Source organism: Taudactylus pleione, unplaced genomic scaffold, assembly GCF_031769625.1.
Source record: "Taudactylus pleione unplaced genomic scaffold, aTauple2 ptg000105l, whole genome shotgun sequence".
In the NCBI taxonomy this organism is placed as follows: domain Eukaryota; kingdom Metazoa; phylum Chordata; class Amphibia; order Anura; family Myobatrachidae; genus Taudactylus; species Taudactylus pleione.
Window position 1 is genome coordinate 358,088 of NW_028284507.1, and position 18,778 is coordinate 376,865.

The following is an 18,778-nucleotide window of genomic DNA, read 5'->3' on the forward strand; positions in this document are numbered from 1 at the left end:
ATCTGAACGATAACTATTTAAAAAATCGTTCATATCTGAAGGAAAATCTGACATATCTGTCAGATGAACGATTTGAACAATGCGCGTTCCCGATGGTCAGATAACGATATCTGACATCTGATGTGTTTGCAGTCAGACTTGGACGATTCCATTCATTTTAATGCAGTCAAAAATCGTTCAAGTCGTTCAAATCTTTGGTAAAATCGTTCAAATCTTTCATCTGACAAATCTGACTGTGTGTATGCTCCATAAGGCTGCGTACACACATATAGACATATCTGTCCAATCTGTCTGGTGGGAAGGAAAATCTAGTCTGTTTTCCAGTGTTTGTACGCAGCTTAGGTGTTCTACATGAAGTCATGGCTGTTAAGGGCCTGGCTTGGATGAAAGGGGCGTGGCCTAATCGCAAGAGGCATGGTTACGACCCCTCGGGGAAAAAAAACAAACTGAGCGATGCAGAGAGGGGACATGTGATCCTTTCACCCCGAGCAAATCCGTGTAGGGGGGGGGGGGGCACGATCAGTGCGATCGCTCACCCCCTACAGGCTGAGAAGACTGCTGCAAGTAGCACACTGGGCTGCTGACAGGAAAGAGGAAGGGTGGGTGGTGTTGACCTGGGCCCCTGCCAGGGCCCTCCAGCAGGCCCGGGTAGTTAGTACCCCTTCCCCCCCGCCACCCCTTGGTGCCCCTGCATGAAGTGCAAGTGAGAAATCATGTCGGGTGTGTGCTTGTTTTGTAATTGGGCCAATTAAGTTTTAACTTTTTCTTTCTCTTTTTTTTTTATTTTTTTTATTTTTATAATTTCTGTAAAAGTTAGTCTTTGGGGGAGATGTATCAAATCTTGGAGAGAGATAAAGTACTAACCAATCAGCTTCTAAACACCACTTTACAGGCTGTTTTTGGAAAATGACAAACTGGTTGGTACTTTATCTCTTTCCAAGATTCGATACATCTGTTTTTTCGTACAGACAGATTTGTAGTTTAGTGTTCCATACAAGATTCTTTTAAGGAGACTTTGATAAATTGGGAGAGCAGGTAGCAACGTGGAGTGTAAGGTTCAATTAGAATCAGGGGCATCAGAGCGATTAAGTTGGGGCGCAACATAAAATTGTTCTGTCGCACCCCCCTCCCTCTTAACTGTTGGTGGGCACACAGTGACTGAAGCAGCAGCCACGGTCTGTCTGGTGCTATACTTTATAGCAATAAGCTACACAGCCCCTGCACCACATGGAGGACGAGGTGTAATGCATATTACACCACGTCCTCCATGCAGTGCCGCCCCCTTGCCCCCCCCCCAATTCCGACGCCCATTAGTATAAATGTAAAGTGATGATGTAATTTGTGAGAATATATATTACGTGTATTAACTACTACATTTATGTATATAAAAAAAACTTCAAAAACATTCATGTCAGTTAATGTGTGTGTTGTGTTTTAGATAAATTAAATCGTAAGCAGTGGTGTCACTTGGGTCAGTGACGCCCAGTGCTGCGCGTAAACATCCTGTGCGCCGAAGGCCAAAAAGGGGGCATGGCCTTGTGAGGAAAGGCCAGGCCTCAAGGCACACTCTGGGATTCATCACTTTTAGGGGTGTGTCCAGCACTCCCAAAGATGCCGGGCTGCCCCCAGGAACTCTCCCCGCACTGCAGGCTCCCTCACGGTGACCGGGAGCAGGCGTTGCACAATAAGTGCAGCTCTGCTCGGCTGGGAAACTGAAAGACGGGGACATGCCGCGAGGCCAGGCCCCGTGAAACTTAACCATGCCCCTTTTGTGGCGAAGCAACACACCTTTTGCGGGTGAGCACCAGGGGACTGCCAGGGACAATCTGGAGCCCCAGCTCGTCCCTGATCTCTACCTTAAATGCATACTCTCTAGAGTCCATTTTCTCCTCAACAAATTGACCTGCCAATATGTTTTGGTACTGTGGGAGTAAATCACAGCACCTGGATAGGAGATAAACAGAACATTGGGGAGGACTTTCAAGCTCCCCATAGTGTTATTTGAATTCAAACCTATGGCCCCTGGGATTTAGCACTGTGCTCCCTAATATTAAAAAAAAAATATGTTGGTGCTATATGAAGGTTAATATGCCTGAAGGATGAAGGTTTGACATGGTTATTTGGATTGGGAGACCGTTCTTGTATGTCACATTGGCTGTAATCTACCGCATCCTGTAAAATAAATTTGGTTGCAAATGAGAAGCTAAAGCTGGGTACACAGACGATGTATTGGACGATTTGGATTGGAACTGCACATCGTCAAATATGTACGCTCTATTGCACGCTCCTGCGCGTCATTTGTCACATCTTCAGATCTGCCTGCAATGCAAGCCAATCTGAAGATTCACGGAACGACACAATGCTTGTGGATGCAGCAGGGGAACGACATATAAGGTCGTACACCACATTGTGTACTATAAACAGACCACCCGATATATTGTTTGGTCGAATTGTGCGTCACTGGGTACACAGTCTAATGCAGTGATTCCCAACCTCGATCCTCAAGGCACACTCACAGTCCTGGTTTTAGTGATATCCATAGTTAAGCATGGATAGATGAGTAAAAGTAACTGAGGTACTAATTGTCAGCTGTGCTCAAGTATGGTTATCCTTAAACCCTGGATTGCTAGTGTGCCTCGAGGACTGTGGTTGGGAACCCCTGGTCTAATGTATACTCAGTTTTACTTAGGAGTTCTGTTAAACTTCATTTTCTAGTAGAGTAAAGCAATGACCTGAAATGTATAGGAAGTGGTGGTATCCTGTAAATGGATTATATTTAATTCAACTGCTAGTAGTCACCACTATTTTCATTGCAGCAAAGCTTTCTCCAGCAACGGGAGTGCAACAATCTTGCCCCTAAGTGGCCACACTGCCACAGAGATCGGCCAAAGGGTGAAGCTCAGCATCTCAGACACACTGCGGGTCAACAAATACTATTACTGCCCACAATATACACCCTCACCTGGTAAGAACAATTCTAATCCACAGTTGATCAATTACCTGCAGTACTCTTTATGCGAAGGTTGAGAATACACAACAATTCATGTACTTCTGGACAAAATACATATTTTTGTGATTTATTAAAAAAGGGCTTAATGTACAGTTAGAAACAAAAGCAGCTTAAGAATGAAACAAACATTGCACCTGGCCAACCAATGTTTAGATTTAAGGGTCTCAAATGCAGTTATTTTTGTATGAAAAAAATACTGTACTGCCTGTAGCACACATAATGGGCAGCTTTATAGTTACACAGCCATTTAGCGTTGAGCATGAGTGACTCCGCCCTCTGCGTAACTCAAGTCTGAGCACTTGGGAAAGGAAATAAAGTCTGTTTTGTTTTGCTGTTAACTGCATCTTGAATAAAGGTGTAGAATGGGACTGATCTCTCTCCTAGGGGGACATTAAAATTAAACACAATGGCCCAGCACAAATTAATAACCTCTCTCTGCAATTTGTGCCGACAGATCCTAATCTATCAGAGCAGTTTATCATTACTCCAGTGCAACTGCTCCGATAAACTGCTGACCTGGCGAAAACTAACATCTATACTAGCGGCGAAAGTTTACACTGAATGTTTCCATACACTGTGCGGGATGGGGGAAGTGGAGAGATCCCAATGGACAGTGCCGTAATAGGGCTCAAATGCGCCCTGTGCCAGGCTGCTCCCTGAGCACCTGATGTCATTATGTTGGGCAGGGCTGGCAGCACCAGTGAGTGCAGTGCTGACCAGTGTGTCCTGAGGACTCTGACTGTACAGGCTGCATAGTACCTGTCTGGAGCATCTAATGGACGCTTCAGCGGTACTGGCTGCAGGGAACCGTGCCAGGCACCTTGATAGCCAGATGCTAAGGCCTGTCAGGCAGCATCGGCACCACCCACCGAGCCCTGCACTCTCTGCTGTGGCACTAGTTGCAAACGCCTAGTTACGGCCCTGTCAATGCAACACACTGTAATCCAGACCCTCTTCCTATAGAAAGGGGTGGGATAATGCCATCCGAAGATAGTGTTAGTTCCTGCAGTCACTCATAGTACTTTTGAATGAATGGATAGTTTATTATCCTTTATTTATATGGTTCATCGGTGCTTTACAAAGTGCTTAACTTTTTTTTCTTGTTTGCTCATTTGTTTAATAGTACAAAATAATGCAGGACATGGTTTCTAAATATTGTTACATATAACTGAAATAAGCAGCAGGGCGTCAGCAATCAAGTGTTAGGTGCTGTTGTGGGGAGTTAGAAGTAAATGATAGTGGAAGGAGAAGCACATGAGGGAAGAGGCCCTGCTTGTGAGAGCTTACATTTTAAAGGGGAGGGGCAGGCAGACTGGGATGATACAGGTAGGGTAGATAGTGAAGAGGAGCATGGAGCGGAATGTGGCCGTCTGTTCAAATCCCGACACCGGAAGACCGGCAGCAGTGAGGATCCCGACATGGGGTTTAGGTAAGTAGCACTAACCCTGTCCCCCCCCTCCTAACCCTCCCTTTGGGGTGCCTAACGCTAACCACCCCCCCTTAGGGAATAAAACTGAACCCCCCCCCCCTCTCGTCCCTGTAGCCTAACCCTAATACTCCCACGGGGGTGCCTAACCCTAAGTCCCCCATCCACCACAGAGCCCCTAACCTAACCCACCCCATGGCTGTCCGTGCGCAGCTTACCTACGTTCGGGCGTCTGGATCCCAGTGTAGGGTTAATGATGGGCGTCAGGATTTCGACGCCTATCATTAGACCCCTGCCGGGATTAGACAGTCAGGAAGCCGGCGGTCGGCATTTCAACAGTCTGCTTCCTGACTGCATCCCCATGAAACAATGCTTTAGGATGAGAGCTTTAATAAAGTGGGTCTAGAGAGACAGTTTGAAGATCAGCAGATAGGTGGAGAATCTGGTAGGGAGAGAATTCCAAAGGTAGGGAGCAGCTCGGGCAAAATCTAGGATACAGGAGTAGGAGGAAGTAATCGGTTGGCAGAGGCACAATTTATTGTGGAGCGAAGTGGGTGGATGGCAGCGTGAAAGGAGATGAGGTCAGAGAAGTAAATAGAAGTGGATTGGAACAGTGCTTTGTGAGAAGTTTGAATTGGATTTTGAAAGGGAGCCAGTGTAAGGAGAGTGGAGGCAGATGTAGAATGTTTGGAGTGGAAGATGAGTTGAGCAGGAGCATTGAGGATAGATTGGAGTGGAGAGAGATGTGAGGCAAGGAGGCCAGAAAGTAGGGTTATAGTAATCCAATCTGGAGATGACCAGAGAATGGATGAGGGTCTTTACCTCTGGAGTGAAAGGGTTTGATATTTCTGAGATGGAGACTGCAGGACTTTAAGAGCTACTGAACGTGTGGTTTGAAGGAGAGGGCGTAGTCCAGGATAACTCTAAGACCATGCACTTGTGGGCTAGAGGAGATGGTCCTGCCGTCAATAGATAATGAAATTGTGGGAAGTGAGGTTATTGGGGAGGGTGGGAAGATGATCAGCTCAGTCTTAGACATGTTAAGTTTAAGACAGCGCTGGGACATCCAGGAAGAAATAGACAGAGATAAGAGTGAGGAGAGAGGGGCAGAGGTAGATCTGAGTGTTATCAGCATAGAGACGATATTGGAGGCCAAAAGAGTTGATGAGCTCATCTAAGGAGGACATATAGAGGGAGAAAAGGAGAGGTCAAAGAACAAAATCTTGGGGCACCTACCAGTAGTGGAGGTGGTCATGAGATGAGATGGAGAAAGAATGTCAGAGAGGCAGAGGGACAGCCAGAAGAGGGCAGTATCATGCAGACCGAGAGAGTGAAGGATTTGCAGGAGGAGAGGGTGGTCCAGAGTGTTAAACGCAGCAGGGAGCTTGAGAAGGAGCAGGGAGTAGTGGCCCTTGGCTTTGGTAGTAAGGAGGTTTGCCTTTTTCATGTTAACACTAGTAGACCTGGCAAGTAGGAAGACTTTTCCAGCCCTGGTATATTTGATAGGTGGCAACCCTAGTCACAGGGGCACTCTGGCCACATGCATGTAGACATTGCACCTAGTGGCATCCCTCCCCGCTATTGCACCTGGTGCGGGGAGGCCTTTAGGGAGCACGGCGAAGCCGTGCGTTGAGAGAAAGGCATAGCCTTGCGAAAGGTGGCATGGTCTCACAGGCCAAACCCTGTAACTGGAAAACTCGGGTGGAGGGGGGGTCCCAGAGATGCGGGCTGCACCCAGGGACCACTCTGCGGGCAGTGCTGGCTCCCTTATTGTCAGGAGTCGAGTGCTGCACATAATTTTACAGTGCAGCACCCGACTCCCTTCACTGAGGGGGGAGTCGGCACTTTGGTGTCACCTGGGTGTGGCCCACCCCCCCCTTATGACGCCACTAATTGCAGCCTTTCCTTGGAGTCTCCTTCTTCTATGCAATATTTATTAGTTAGTAGTGGAGCCTCTTGGGTACTACTTTACGGCACCACAAGCCTACACTTGCCAGCTGCTGGACAACATAGCTTCAAAACTGTCAAATCTATTGTTTAAATCTTCTTTACTTGCAATTGCTTCTTCTGATGCTTCAGATTGTGGTGGGCACATATTTCGCACCATATTGACCACATGGAAAGGCTTGTTGCATTTACTTTGCTCATGGACACTAAAAGAAAGTGCTTAAAAGTGGGAAAAGGAGCACAAGGGTGTATGAGGGCTACTAAAGAGGGGAGACCTTTACCTCTGGAAACACAAGTTTACTTTGTGCACAGATCTAAGTTTTGATAATACTATTCGTATCTAACGGACTGGGAAAAGCCAAGCCAGACTATTAGCTAGATTGTCATTTACATATCCGTTCAAACCAGCCTCTTACACTGTTGCTGCAGACTTTGATCAACTACGTTTTCTGGTGTCTGACTAGATTGGAAGTCTGACTACATATCTGTGCCATGCTTGTGATAGCTCATCTCCCTGCCGTTACTTCAGGGCAACACAATGCTTCTTGTTTTGTTTGTCCCATTGAAGGGTGTGAGTAAAATCCGGAAACCATGTAAAGTGTATTGAATAAGAAGCAATAGTAAATGTAATGAAAAAAACCCCGGAAATTATCGTAAATGCATTGAAAAAGCTATAACTCTAGTGTAGATATAGCGTGGTTTTTTTTTTGTGAGTTCAGTGTGTATATATTGAAGTGTGCGTATCTTTATCTGGCTCTTGTGTGTGGCTATTTCAATGCACTTAGTATGATTTCCTGCTTTTTCAATACATTCAAGGGCATATTTATCACAATCCGCATCTCAAGGATGTATGAAATATTGCATGCAGGGACAGAGCTATCTCCGTCTGCAAATCCTCTCCCCCGCACTTCTTGGGTGATCCGATCGGTATGATTTACTGCCAGACACATGTCCGGCGGTTCAAATCCCGATGCCGGAAGACCGGCACCAGTGAAGATCCTGACTGCACTAAAGGTATGTACTAACTAACCTACTCTCCTATAGGGGTGCTATTAGACATAAAGCAGATCACAGGCACTGACTCCCTGCTCTGTCAGAGCAGAGCAGGAGTCATTGAAATGGGGGAAAGACCTGGTAACCCATGGCGGATTTTCCCATGGGTCTACAGCCTCCCTCAGTAAAATCAATCTCCTCAGTGAGCCAGTTGCACCGTGACTGGCAGTGGCTTTCCATTAGTAGGTCTACCTGCCAGTCACGCACAGCAAGCTACAGGGGGAGGTGTTTTCTCCTCCTGTGACTGCCCGTCCAGGCTGCGATTAGTAGAGAGCGGCTTCTGGTGTAAGCTGCTGCTGTGCCATTCGGGCAGCCCTACCTGGCTTCTAGGGGTTGCAGCTGATGCAGTCCCTAGAAGTCAGAATTAGGCGCATGCATGGGGCCACCGCTGCTTGTGTACATGTGCCAATCCCAATGCCTGCCAGATCCATTGCGCAGGTGCTGGGACCTGGCTGGACCAGCAGCAGCGCCCCTCATTCAAGAGGATATGAGCCGCTGCTGTTAATAACGTCATCTCCAGGTGGCGATATCTCAAGACCTCCCTTTTTTTTTTTTTTTTTTTTTTTTAATATAAAATGTATTCAATCTGAGGAAATCTGAAATACAATTAGTTAGGAGACATGTGATCTGCTTACTAAAAAAAAAAATTGATAATTAGGGTTTGAAGGAGAATTTCACAAATTCCCCTACAATTGCCCTAGAGTACATTTAAGTGTGAAAACATCTGCTTTTACAATAATTTAGTAAAAATTGTTAAATATGCCCGTTAATATGGTTTCCGGCAATTTTATTACTTTACATGGTTTATGGCCTTTTCAATACATTTACTAGGTTTCCGGCTTTTCCGCCATTGAAGCACAATTACGTGATTTTCTGACAAGAGGATAGGTGTGATTTTCTAGAAGTCTTGAGCCAATCTCCTCACTATGCTTAGGATAAAAGATGAACGATCACTGCATGGTAGAGGTGTCGGCCATCTTGTCCCAGACCGGCTGCAGGCACACTTCACACAGCTTGCACGTCGTTCATCAAGGAATTGTGAGCACCAAGCAATGCCTGTGTGACCTATTGGTTTCTGGGCATGGGTGTGATGGTTAAAGCAGTTATTCCTGTCAAATATATGACAGCGGCATCACATAGGCCACCACTGAAGCCAGCTTCTTCCCGATAACACTGCATGAGAGAAACTTGCTATTGACGTTGCTGGTTGCTAAACATTTCACTCCTCTAATTACTGATCATGTTAATTGCTACAGTACAGATGTGTCCTCATCTATCTTTTTTTGCGCCTACGGCGTGAGATGTGTGGTGTAACACAGATGCTGCACCACGGATAGCTAGTTGCAGACTTTCACATTTTAGCATCTTCTTTGCAATGCAAATGCGCACCAACAGACTTGTAGTGTACTGGGGACCTAGGATTTGTATTCATCTCGAATCACAGCAGTGTAAATTGTTGCGTAGTGGGATGCATGGAGCTGCTCAGTCACTTTCCTCTGCCTTTGAATTTTTTTAATTTTTTTTCTTGATTAGCGTTTTTTTCACAAGATATAGCGCGCAAATCCATTAGTGGTGTACAGGAACAGGTGCAATGTTTTATCGCATTAGTCATGCAAGAAAAGGCAAACTGAGAAAATTAAGTAATAAGGCAATGGGCGCATCAAGGTTTTCCATGCCACTGCCCAGAGTTCACTTGCTGAGTTACTGCATGGGAGAGTAATGCAGGGAAAACTGCTTGTTACTTGGTTGCAGATCCCTAATCCCAATGCGTCATTTTCACTGCTGTGACGGCACATGGGCAGGACAAACACTGACTAACTTTACACGGCAAAGGATCTGAACTTTGAATTTAATTTTCAATTGGAGTGAGAACCTGTAATTCTGCAGAAAGGTCAATCCAGGTTTTCATTGCCACTGCAGGTCCTAGAGAAGAAAGGTCTGTAATACCCACACATGGATGCATATGGAGAGCCATGTACTTATCTCCTTCTTATAATTGGAGAAATTATGAAGTTGCTGATTGTCGAACAGTTCCAGTCTGACTGGGTCAAACTGAGCGATGATGCAATCAACGCTGTTACTGGCAGTCGTACTGCCAGAGTCAGACAGCCACCACCAAGGTCAGGAGATTACGTGATGTAGAAAGTAAAATCGACCTTGCAAGCAATTGGTAAATTGTTGTGAGCCCAATTTATTGTATTAGATCTGTTTTCAGTTTTGCTTTTTTGGTTAACTCCATCCCTAATAAAGGTGTTGGTTCATATGACTGATCTGTGTGTGCGTGTGTGTGTGTGCGTGTATGTGTTTTGGTGACTACACACAGGGCCGTAACTAGGGTAGTGCAACCAGTGCCATGGCGCAGGGCAGAGGCCGCTGTTTGGGCCTGCCCATTTTCCTGTTTATTATCATTCTCACTTGTAGCTTCCTCTTTTATCCCCAACATCTTCTGGCTGCCCCAGGAGTACCCCTATCTCTTCCCTGGCCCTTCCCCATGAGGCCATGGCCCTCGTTCAGGTGCACTATCATGTCCTTATTTAAAAAATGATGCGGGGGGGTGGCTCCAATGCTCTCTGGCACAGGGCACCAACAAGTCTAGTTACGGCTCTGACTACACAACACTGCTTCCATCAAAGTTTTGCATAACAGATGGAAAATGCTCTAAAAGTAGGTCTTGTTGATTGCTGCACATGTATGTCAGGTCTAAGCACCGTAATAAATAGCAATTACAATATGCAATGATTTGACTGTGCTCTTATCAAATATATGAAACTGTTTTTTATTTTCTGAGTATTAATCTCTTGTAGGTGACCATGAAATATTGACACGTGACTCTCCAGTTGCGTATGACTGTCCCGAAACATCCTTCAATGAAGATGTGAACCTCACAGAGGTGGTGTTTAGCAAAACCACTCCAGCTACCATCCAGCCCTTCACTAATAAATCTGAACCCTCGCCCACCAGTCAACAATCCATGATCAGCCAAGCTGCCACGTTTTCCTACACTGAACTATCCAAGCCCCAAACTACATTGAATGAAGTCTCTGAAAAAGAGACCATGTTTCATGCCGTTTCTGCTCCTGCCTTAAACTCCAATAGCACACCATCAATTTCAGAGACAAGTAGTCCTAACTTAAGCAGTGGGAAGCCCACACCCTGGTCTGCTACAAGCATGGCTATGTCTGTGGAATCTGAGCTTCAATCAAGAGTTGGAGATGTCTGGAATGCGTCACTTGAGGTAGTTACTGGCTTAGCTATACCTGGAGATTTGGAGGAATCTGCACAATTTAGTCGGACTGCTAAATTTGTAATTGGTTGCTCCAATGAACATAGGAAAAAGCATTCTACGACTGCATCTACGGGACTTCAAGGAGGGATTCCTGTTACTGAAGCTACATTGGGTCTTGTCCAAGGAACACCAATGCCTGAATCTAAGAAACTAGAAGAAACCTTTACATCAGCAAACTCTACTGAAGAAATAAAGGAAAGCAATGAAAATGCAATTGTGCAGGGAACCTTATCAGCAATGAAGACATCAGTCATCGCTACAGTGGTGCCAACTATTCTTGCACATTCGTTGACTGATCTATTACAGACCTCTGTTCGAATAGGCACTATGCAAAACCTTGAAATAAAAGACACTTCCACTCAAACTCCTGCAAGCTCCCAAAGCACTCTGACACCAGAGCAGACTACCAGTGAAGACCTATGGAATGGTTCTGCACATATTCAGGTATTTACTTATCCAGAAGATCCAGCTTATACCAACCTAAACAAGAAGCTTCTTGAAACAGTTGGGAAGAGGTCCTTGTCTGAGTCGTTACTTGCTTCAAAATCGGGGAAATCCTATGGCTCTAGAACTGAACGATCTCAAAGATGGAAAAATGCCAATCAACAAACTCATTCACACAGCAACACAAGAAAAGATGTTGTGCTCACACTGGGGAATAAGATTAAGCAAAGTAGAAGTGCCTTACATAACTTGTTTTTCAAAATAACAGCTTCTGAATCTCTGCCAGCATTACGTGAAATTAATTGGCAAATACCATACATGGGAAGAAGTTCAAAGGTGAAGACCAACCCTGAGCTTGTCTGTGGGTTTGAACATGGATTGTGTGGATGGAAAAGTATGAATGATGATTTTGACTGGAATCTTTCTTGGGGAAGTTTGAATCCTCACACTGGCTATTTTAGGCCTGGAGGTAAGTTTCCACATTTCACTTTCATGGTGGTTCAGACTTAAGGAATTAAAAAATTAAAATGTCTTATCTTTTTTTAGGGTTCCATCTGTCCCTAAAGAGCAGTTCTAAGGGCGTATCCACAGAACAGAAAGCTTTACTTCTGAGTTCTATAATACAGCCCTTCAGCTGTATGTCATTCTGGTATGGTTCTGGACACAGTATCATGGGTGAGTTACCTTAGTGTGGATGGACACTTTACAGGGAGACCTGACCATACTGTTCATTTGTTTTAGAGGATTTTCTAGGAGTAAAATACATGTAGAGTATCCCAGAAAAACTAAGACAGTCATCACTATACACATGGGACTTGTCCCCTTTTTTTTATCTTCATTTCCCCCAACTGATACTCTTAATCCTCATTTTTATCCTGTTTTATGCAGGGAAAAACTCCTATTAGAGTGATTTAATGCATCTGTTTGACACTCAAAACAAATGAACCCTGTATTCTGGCCTTCTATAACCTTTGCTTGGTAACCAGTCAGCACCTGACATGAATAGGCATCTGGATAGGATATCTAGTGTGTCTAGATACAGTCTATAGGTCGACAGGGTCAAATGGTCAACACACAAATTTACAGTTTTTCATTATTTTTAGGTTTAGGCACTTACTGAAGGGGTTGGGCACCAGGGGGAGGGTTAGACCAGAGGTTCCCAAAGTCCTCAAGGCATCCTAACAGTCCAGGTTTTAAGGATATGCATGCTTGATTACAGGTGATTTAATTAGTACCTCAGACCACCTGTGCTCAGCCATTGAGATCTCTCATACCTGAACTGTTGGGGTGCTTTGATGATCGTGTTTGGGAACATCTGGGTTAGACACTAGGGAGGGGGTTAGACACTAGGGAGGGTTAGGGTTAAAATAATTGTCTACCATGTCAAACGTTTGACTGTCGACCTTAGTCCATGTAGACCTTTTGACTGACATTTGACCCTGTTGACCTATTGCCTCTCGACATCTGGTGTCGACCTATTGACTATCTTTTGTAACACACCTTCATAAATGTGTCTAAATGTTTTAATTCACTACAAAGCGACCATGAATCGGCATGTTTACTTTTCTATTAAGCAAAAACATATTAAACAGCTGTTCTCAATATAAGTTATAGTGCAAAAAGAAAACCTTCTGTAATGAAACCTATAGGTGACCTTACCCAAATTAACTTAACATTTAAGAGGCAACAAATCAGCAGAGTGGTAGTGTAACTGGCAACTAAAGTGTTTGACTAGGAGGAATGGTTGTTGCTGTATAGGATTATTGAAGCTTTGGAAACTCTTATTAGCTTTTCTCAGGCTAAATATGGTTAAGGATTATAGTGGGTTTTGTAAGATACACCAGTGTAACAATTGTGGGGGTTTCAGGGTGTGGATAAGCTAGGAAACAGCATACACGATGGAAACTGGGATGGTTTAGTCAATGGAATGCCAGTCACAGATTAGTGGATATGGGGTAAAATAATGGTGAGGGTCAGGTATTTGTTTATATCTTGTGTCTTAGGAAAGGAGTGTGTAAGGAGATGTTGGGTAACTCTTGGGGTCATATCCATATAATTTTTAAGTGGATCTTCTGGATCCAGAAAATCTACAAATTCATGTCTGGATCAGTGTGGGGAGTAGGCTTGGAGGACTTTGAGTCCTTTGAAATAAGTTTTCAAAATCGGAGCAGAAATCCAGACCCAGGACACTCCAAAAGGGTAGGAAAGGAGGTAATCTTATACCCCTTTTTACACTAGGTTTTTGCTGGGTCTACCCAGGTTGCACCTCAGTGTAAAAGGGTAACCCAGGTCAAGTGACTCAGCAATCCAACCCAGGTAGCTACCAGGGTCGGATCCAGGATGGACCTGGGTAATGGTGCAGTGTAAATGGCGCAACCCGGGTTATCCGACCTGGGTCATGCCTAAAATGAGCTGATTGTTGTGAAGCAGTCGCCTCCCACTTTTTATGAGCTCACAAGTTTAGCAGGGCAGACCCAGGTTCAGTGTGAATGGGGCTGACCTGAGAATAATCCAGATCGATGGTGCTGTATAAATGGTGTCTGACCTGGGTTTTTGGTGGAAGAGAGGCATAAGTCTATGTCCCAGTCTCTGTGGAGAAAAATATTTTTATGGTACATTAATAAATTGGTCTTGCGGCTATTAAAGGGGGAGATGGTTATCACTGCTATAGACATCCCAAAGTTTTCCTAGAAGGAGGGAAGAGTTGAGCAATTTTGAGGTAGTGGCATATAACATATTTGACTACTTTGTTCTCATTAGGACCGGGATGTACTAAAGGAAAAATGCAGTAAAAAAACAGTTTTACCGCATTTCCATATGTACTAAGCTCTAGCCACCCTTTTATCGGTGCAGAGGGTAACGCCAGAAAAACCTGGTGTTGCCCTATAGAAGCCTATGGGCTTCTTGCCGCACCCCACTCCCGACTCTTCGCCGTTGCCCAGCACTGGCCCCCCACTCGAGTGTCCTGGTTGCCGGCCCGTGCTCCTCCTGGGTAATCTGCCTCCTACTCCTCCTAAATTATCTTCTGGGTGCAGGGAGGAGGAGCCCGGGACTTCCTGCACAAGTCACCAGCAGGAAGTTCCCGAGGCTCAGATGTGGTGGGGTCCCACGGAGACCCAGTCACCTGGCGTCTGCTGCTTAGCAAAGGGCAGCTCTTATCGCAAGAGCTGTCCTTTACGATACTAATCACATATTTGATTAGTAAGGTTGCGGTGACTGGCGGTATGTACCCTAGTACATCCCGTCCTATATGAGAATAGCAGTCATACAAGACTTCCACAGTGTGTAACTCTGGTATCTTCTCTGATGGAGACTAGAAAAAAAGTGGAAATTGCAGTTTTGTGGTCTAAAATTGGGACTTAACAGTAACTGTATCCTTTGGCTTTTCAGGTTTAATGTGAGCATGATTGGCACTTAGGACTGGAGCAGGCCAGAGAATTGGCTACAAATGTAGTAGTTTACTGCAGTGAATAATGCATTATGCCTACAAGACTTCTCCCATGCCAGCAGTACACATCTATGGAACTCCCTTCCACTTGAAGGCTGGGCGACCCACTGTTAACATTTATTTTAATGATCCACTCTTTGTTGGAGAGACTCAGAGCCGTACCTTCTCCTCATGTCAGCACTCCCTTTTTCCTACTAGATTATAAAATCTCTTGCAAGTTGGGCCCTTCCTGCCCTTTGTTTTCCCAGCTGCAGTTAATTATTTGGGCTGCCTTGTATGTGCCTGTACTTATATGAACTGTCTTCACTGTTTGACAGTCAATGACCACAATGCTTATATGGATAGCTGTGACCCTTTGGGGTATATTTACTAAAGTGAGAGTATTTAGAATTGGAGATGTTGGCCATAGCAGATTCTACTTCACACTTAACTAGCACCTTCTAGAAGATAACAGCTAGAATATGGTTGCTATGGTCAACATCACTTCTAAAAACACACTCAGTTTAGTAAATATACCCCTTTTGCATCTTTATATGATTCAATGGCAATCAGTAAATTTACTCTGAGAGTCTATTATATTAAAATATAGATATACAGTTTATTGGCGAATATAAGTGATGTTAACAAAGAAAACTGCATGCGATTTAATAGTATGATTATTTAACAAGAATCAATTCTAAGTTAATACTCGGCTTTAAAAAGTGAGGATCTTTAAATATGTCCTTCATATCTGCAATTCGTCTGAGGGGAATCCATCATCACTACTTTTGATGCTCAGAATCATTGGTCAATCATTGCAGAAACACTAAGCGCAGATACACATCGCAGGGATCTCTGCCTTAGTCGAATTGCATTTAACAGGAAAAGACCCCCTTCATATATACTATAGTGCTGCTTACCAAGCTATATTTTCTGCTGATCTTGTTTTAAATGGTATTTGGCCCATAATGAATGCTTAATGTGCCCACTGTTACAGACAACACCTGTCTTAAGTTCAAGGTCTGTTTGCCATTCTGTTACACAATTAAGGACTATGGGCCTGATTCAGAGGCGCTCGCTCTGAATCAGGGCGTTATTTTTTATAGTTTCGGCCTCCAGGCCGCTCGCAAAGCTGTGGGTGACAACCCACAGCTAGTGTGAGCGGCCCGGCGATGGTCGCGATTATCGCATCCATTGGGTTTGCGTCGAGACCCTGTGGGAGGGTCTCTGCTCCCGCAAGCCCAAGTGGACTTCCTGCTCTAATAGAGCAGGAAGTCCACTACTGACATCACGAGTGATGTCAGTATTGCCGCCCACAAACGGCAGGTGTTCCTAAGGGAATACCTGCGTTTGTGCAGCCACTCCCCCTCCCCGCCTACAAAACGGGGCGAGCTGTCAGCATCGACAGCCGCCCCGTCTTGTAGTGAGCCCCGGAGCGGCCGTTGCTTGCTGGGGCTCGTGCATGCGCACACCAGAGGCAGTGGGGGAAAATCGACCCGCTTGCGAGCGCTGTGTGCTCACGAGCGGGTCTGAATCAGGCCCCATGTATAGACTCTTCAAATCTCCTTTTCACTCTCAGGTACTAAAACTGAAGGCATGTAGAAATCTATTTTTTTTTTTTTTTTTAACCCACTGGCAACAATTGTCCATGTGATCCTGTGAAAAAAAATCTCAAACTGATAAATTGCAAATACTGTATTAGTTTCTGCTACAGTAAGCAATCCACTGAAATAAACTCTGCTCCATCTGTACACCTTCATAGCCTCCTGCGGGAAATAGAGGTGAATACAAATTGCAATGTAACCGTGTCTATTAGAGAAAGGCGCACTACAAATCTGTAACCACTCATTTAAACACTGCACATGACTGAATGATCTGCGCTGCTAGATTTACAAAATGTACTCTGAAAAACACATTAGCATTTAAATGAATGTAAAAAATGTTGTGTTTTTTTTTTTTGGAACAATGAAATCACTTAAATCCATGCGATTTGAATGGTGTATAAAGAGTTTTAAGTGGTAATTGTTTCAAATCTTTTCTTTAGCTAATTAGTAGGATAGATTGGCAGGAGGTATTGCACAGAGAACATTATTATTTCCCCCACTTCCTTTCCATAATGATAAATGGAGCAGTGTTAAGGTTCTATGCAGATAATGGCAGGCAAACCTGTGTTCAGAGGTCTTTGTCAGCTAATTGACAAAGCCTTTCCTATACAAGAGATTCAATTGTAGTACAATGTAATATTAAAACAAAGCTCTGCTGTGCGATGTTCTTATTGGCTCTCATCCCTTTTCTGGTGGATTTATACACTATACAGACAAAACTGTTCGGACACCCCCGTGCAAGTGAAATTCATACCACTGCACACAAGTTCCAAATGGCCACTAATGTGGTGGTTTTGACAAGAACGCTTAGTAGAGAGGCCCATGCACTTGCAGTTCTACAGAAACAACAAATGTTTATATCAGGACGACAATACCACCTGTCATGTTTCCATGGTGACGCTGGACTGGTATACAGAAGATTGGTAACTTGGATGGACCGGCCAGCTCCGAGTACAGATCTTAACCCCATTGAGAACCTTAGGAATGAATTGGAGCGACAGTTGCATTCTAGGCCGACTCGACCTTCAGAGTCACAGTTGGTCACTGTATATAAGGCGGAATGGCAAAACATACCGCCTGTTGTTGTCCAGGAACTTGTGGACAGTTTGCCAAGAAGGGTGTCTGCAGTAATCGCTGCACGTGGTGGGCCTACAAAGTACCGATGTCGGTAAAATCTTTTATCTATTTGCTGTCATTGACCAATCACTTGTCTACATAGTGTATAACTGTTTGGTAAGAGCGCAATCTGCCATATAATTGCCTAGATTTGATGATGCAGGTTACCCTGAATGTGCTCAATGGACCTGATTCAGAGCTGCACGCTAATGCAAATGCATTTGTGAATTTTGCCGCCTAACAATGTTTAAAAAATGCAATGCATCAGCCGGCAGAATTTGTATTGAGATGCCCACCGGAGCACTCACAGCTGCCCGCAACTGTGTACACAAACAGGGAAGCAGATCCTGAAAACATGGACTCCTGGAGTGAGTCTATGGTCACTCAGAATGGCTGAGGTAACGGACGCTGGAGCTTTGTTCTCTGTGTGCTCGATCGCAGACTCTGGCTAGTACACGCCCAGGAAACAGCCTGACACGCTCTAAAAACGGCCCAACGCGCTTGCGTTTTGGCAGGAACTCCCTGTAACCACCCACAAAACTATCTTCCTGTAAATCAACTGCTAGAATATCCTCACATCGAGCTCAATAGCAATTTGCTGTGCGTGCACGATGCGGTAGTGACACATGTGCAGACCACTGATTGCTCAACTGCATAAAAATCGCCATAGAGTTAAACACCGACTTAGGCCCAATGTCAGAAGTAATCTCCCAAATATAAGCAGACACCAGTAGCAATGATGGTCACTTAGACACCTGGTTTCTGATGGCCTCCAACAATGGATGATTACCTTCTCTACACCAAATATCCACAGGTAGGGACCACAGGAAAGACCTAAGGCTCTGTAAAAGTGATCTTGCAAAAGTGTGACCCTTCAGCCCGCATTCTCTCATTGTAATACATGGCCACTTTTCTGCAAGTGCATTTGTTTTTCTGGCAATTCCAGGCTAAAATGTCAGTGTATGAGGCAGGGCAGAAGATTGCACTGGTCAGTGGTATTTGCTTAGGTGAATATAGAGTACTCGTAAAATGTGGATTAGGATTGTGCGATTTAATTTGCACTGAATTGCAAACAAAATTTCATATGTGAGATGAATTTAAATGGGAAGTTGAGCGGGCTGCACTTACAGGGACATACACTGCTTTCTCCTCGCACAAAAGGCTTTCTTATATTCTCCACCACCTCAGAGATCCTCTTATAATGGGACTCCTTACACCTTTCATTTGGACTCCTACAAAAAATTTTCTAGTTTTTTTTTTTTTACATGTTGAATTATGCTTTCAAATCACTAAAGTCTCAAATGTAATCAAACTAATTTTGTGCCCTTATGATTTCAGAGTGGTCTTAGTGGTAGGATAGCATTTAATGTAACCATTTAGTGCTACCCAGGGTGCCATTCTGGATTTATCTGGTAAACTGTAAACCTAAGTGCAGTATTCTACTACAGGGGTGTTTCCATAGAGT

At 44.5% G+C, this 18,778-nt stretch overlaps 1 protein-coding gene across 2 annotated transcripts in view; it reads left to right on the forward strand.

The window, feature by feature from the left end:
• Positions 1 to 18,778, forward strand: part of ASTL (astacin like metalloendopeptidase) — a 45,089-nt gene that overhangs the window by 19,134 nt on the left and 7,177 nt on the right. For both annotated transcript variants that reach the window (XM_088470858.1, XM_088470859.1), the window contains exons 8-10: positions 2,817 to 2,965; positions 10,241 to 11,635; positions 11,713 to 11,841. In XM_088470858.1, the coding sequence (XP_088326984.1) occupies positions 2,817 to 2,965; positions 10,241 to 11,635; positions 11,713 to 11,841 (1,673 nt within the window). The remainder of the gene's footprint in view (positions 1 to 2,816; positions 2,966 to 10,240; positions 11,636 to 11,712; positions 11,842 to 18,778) is intronic.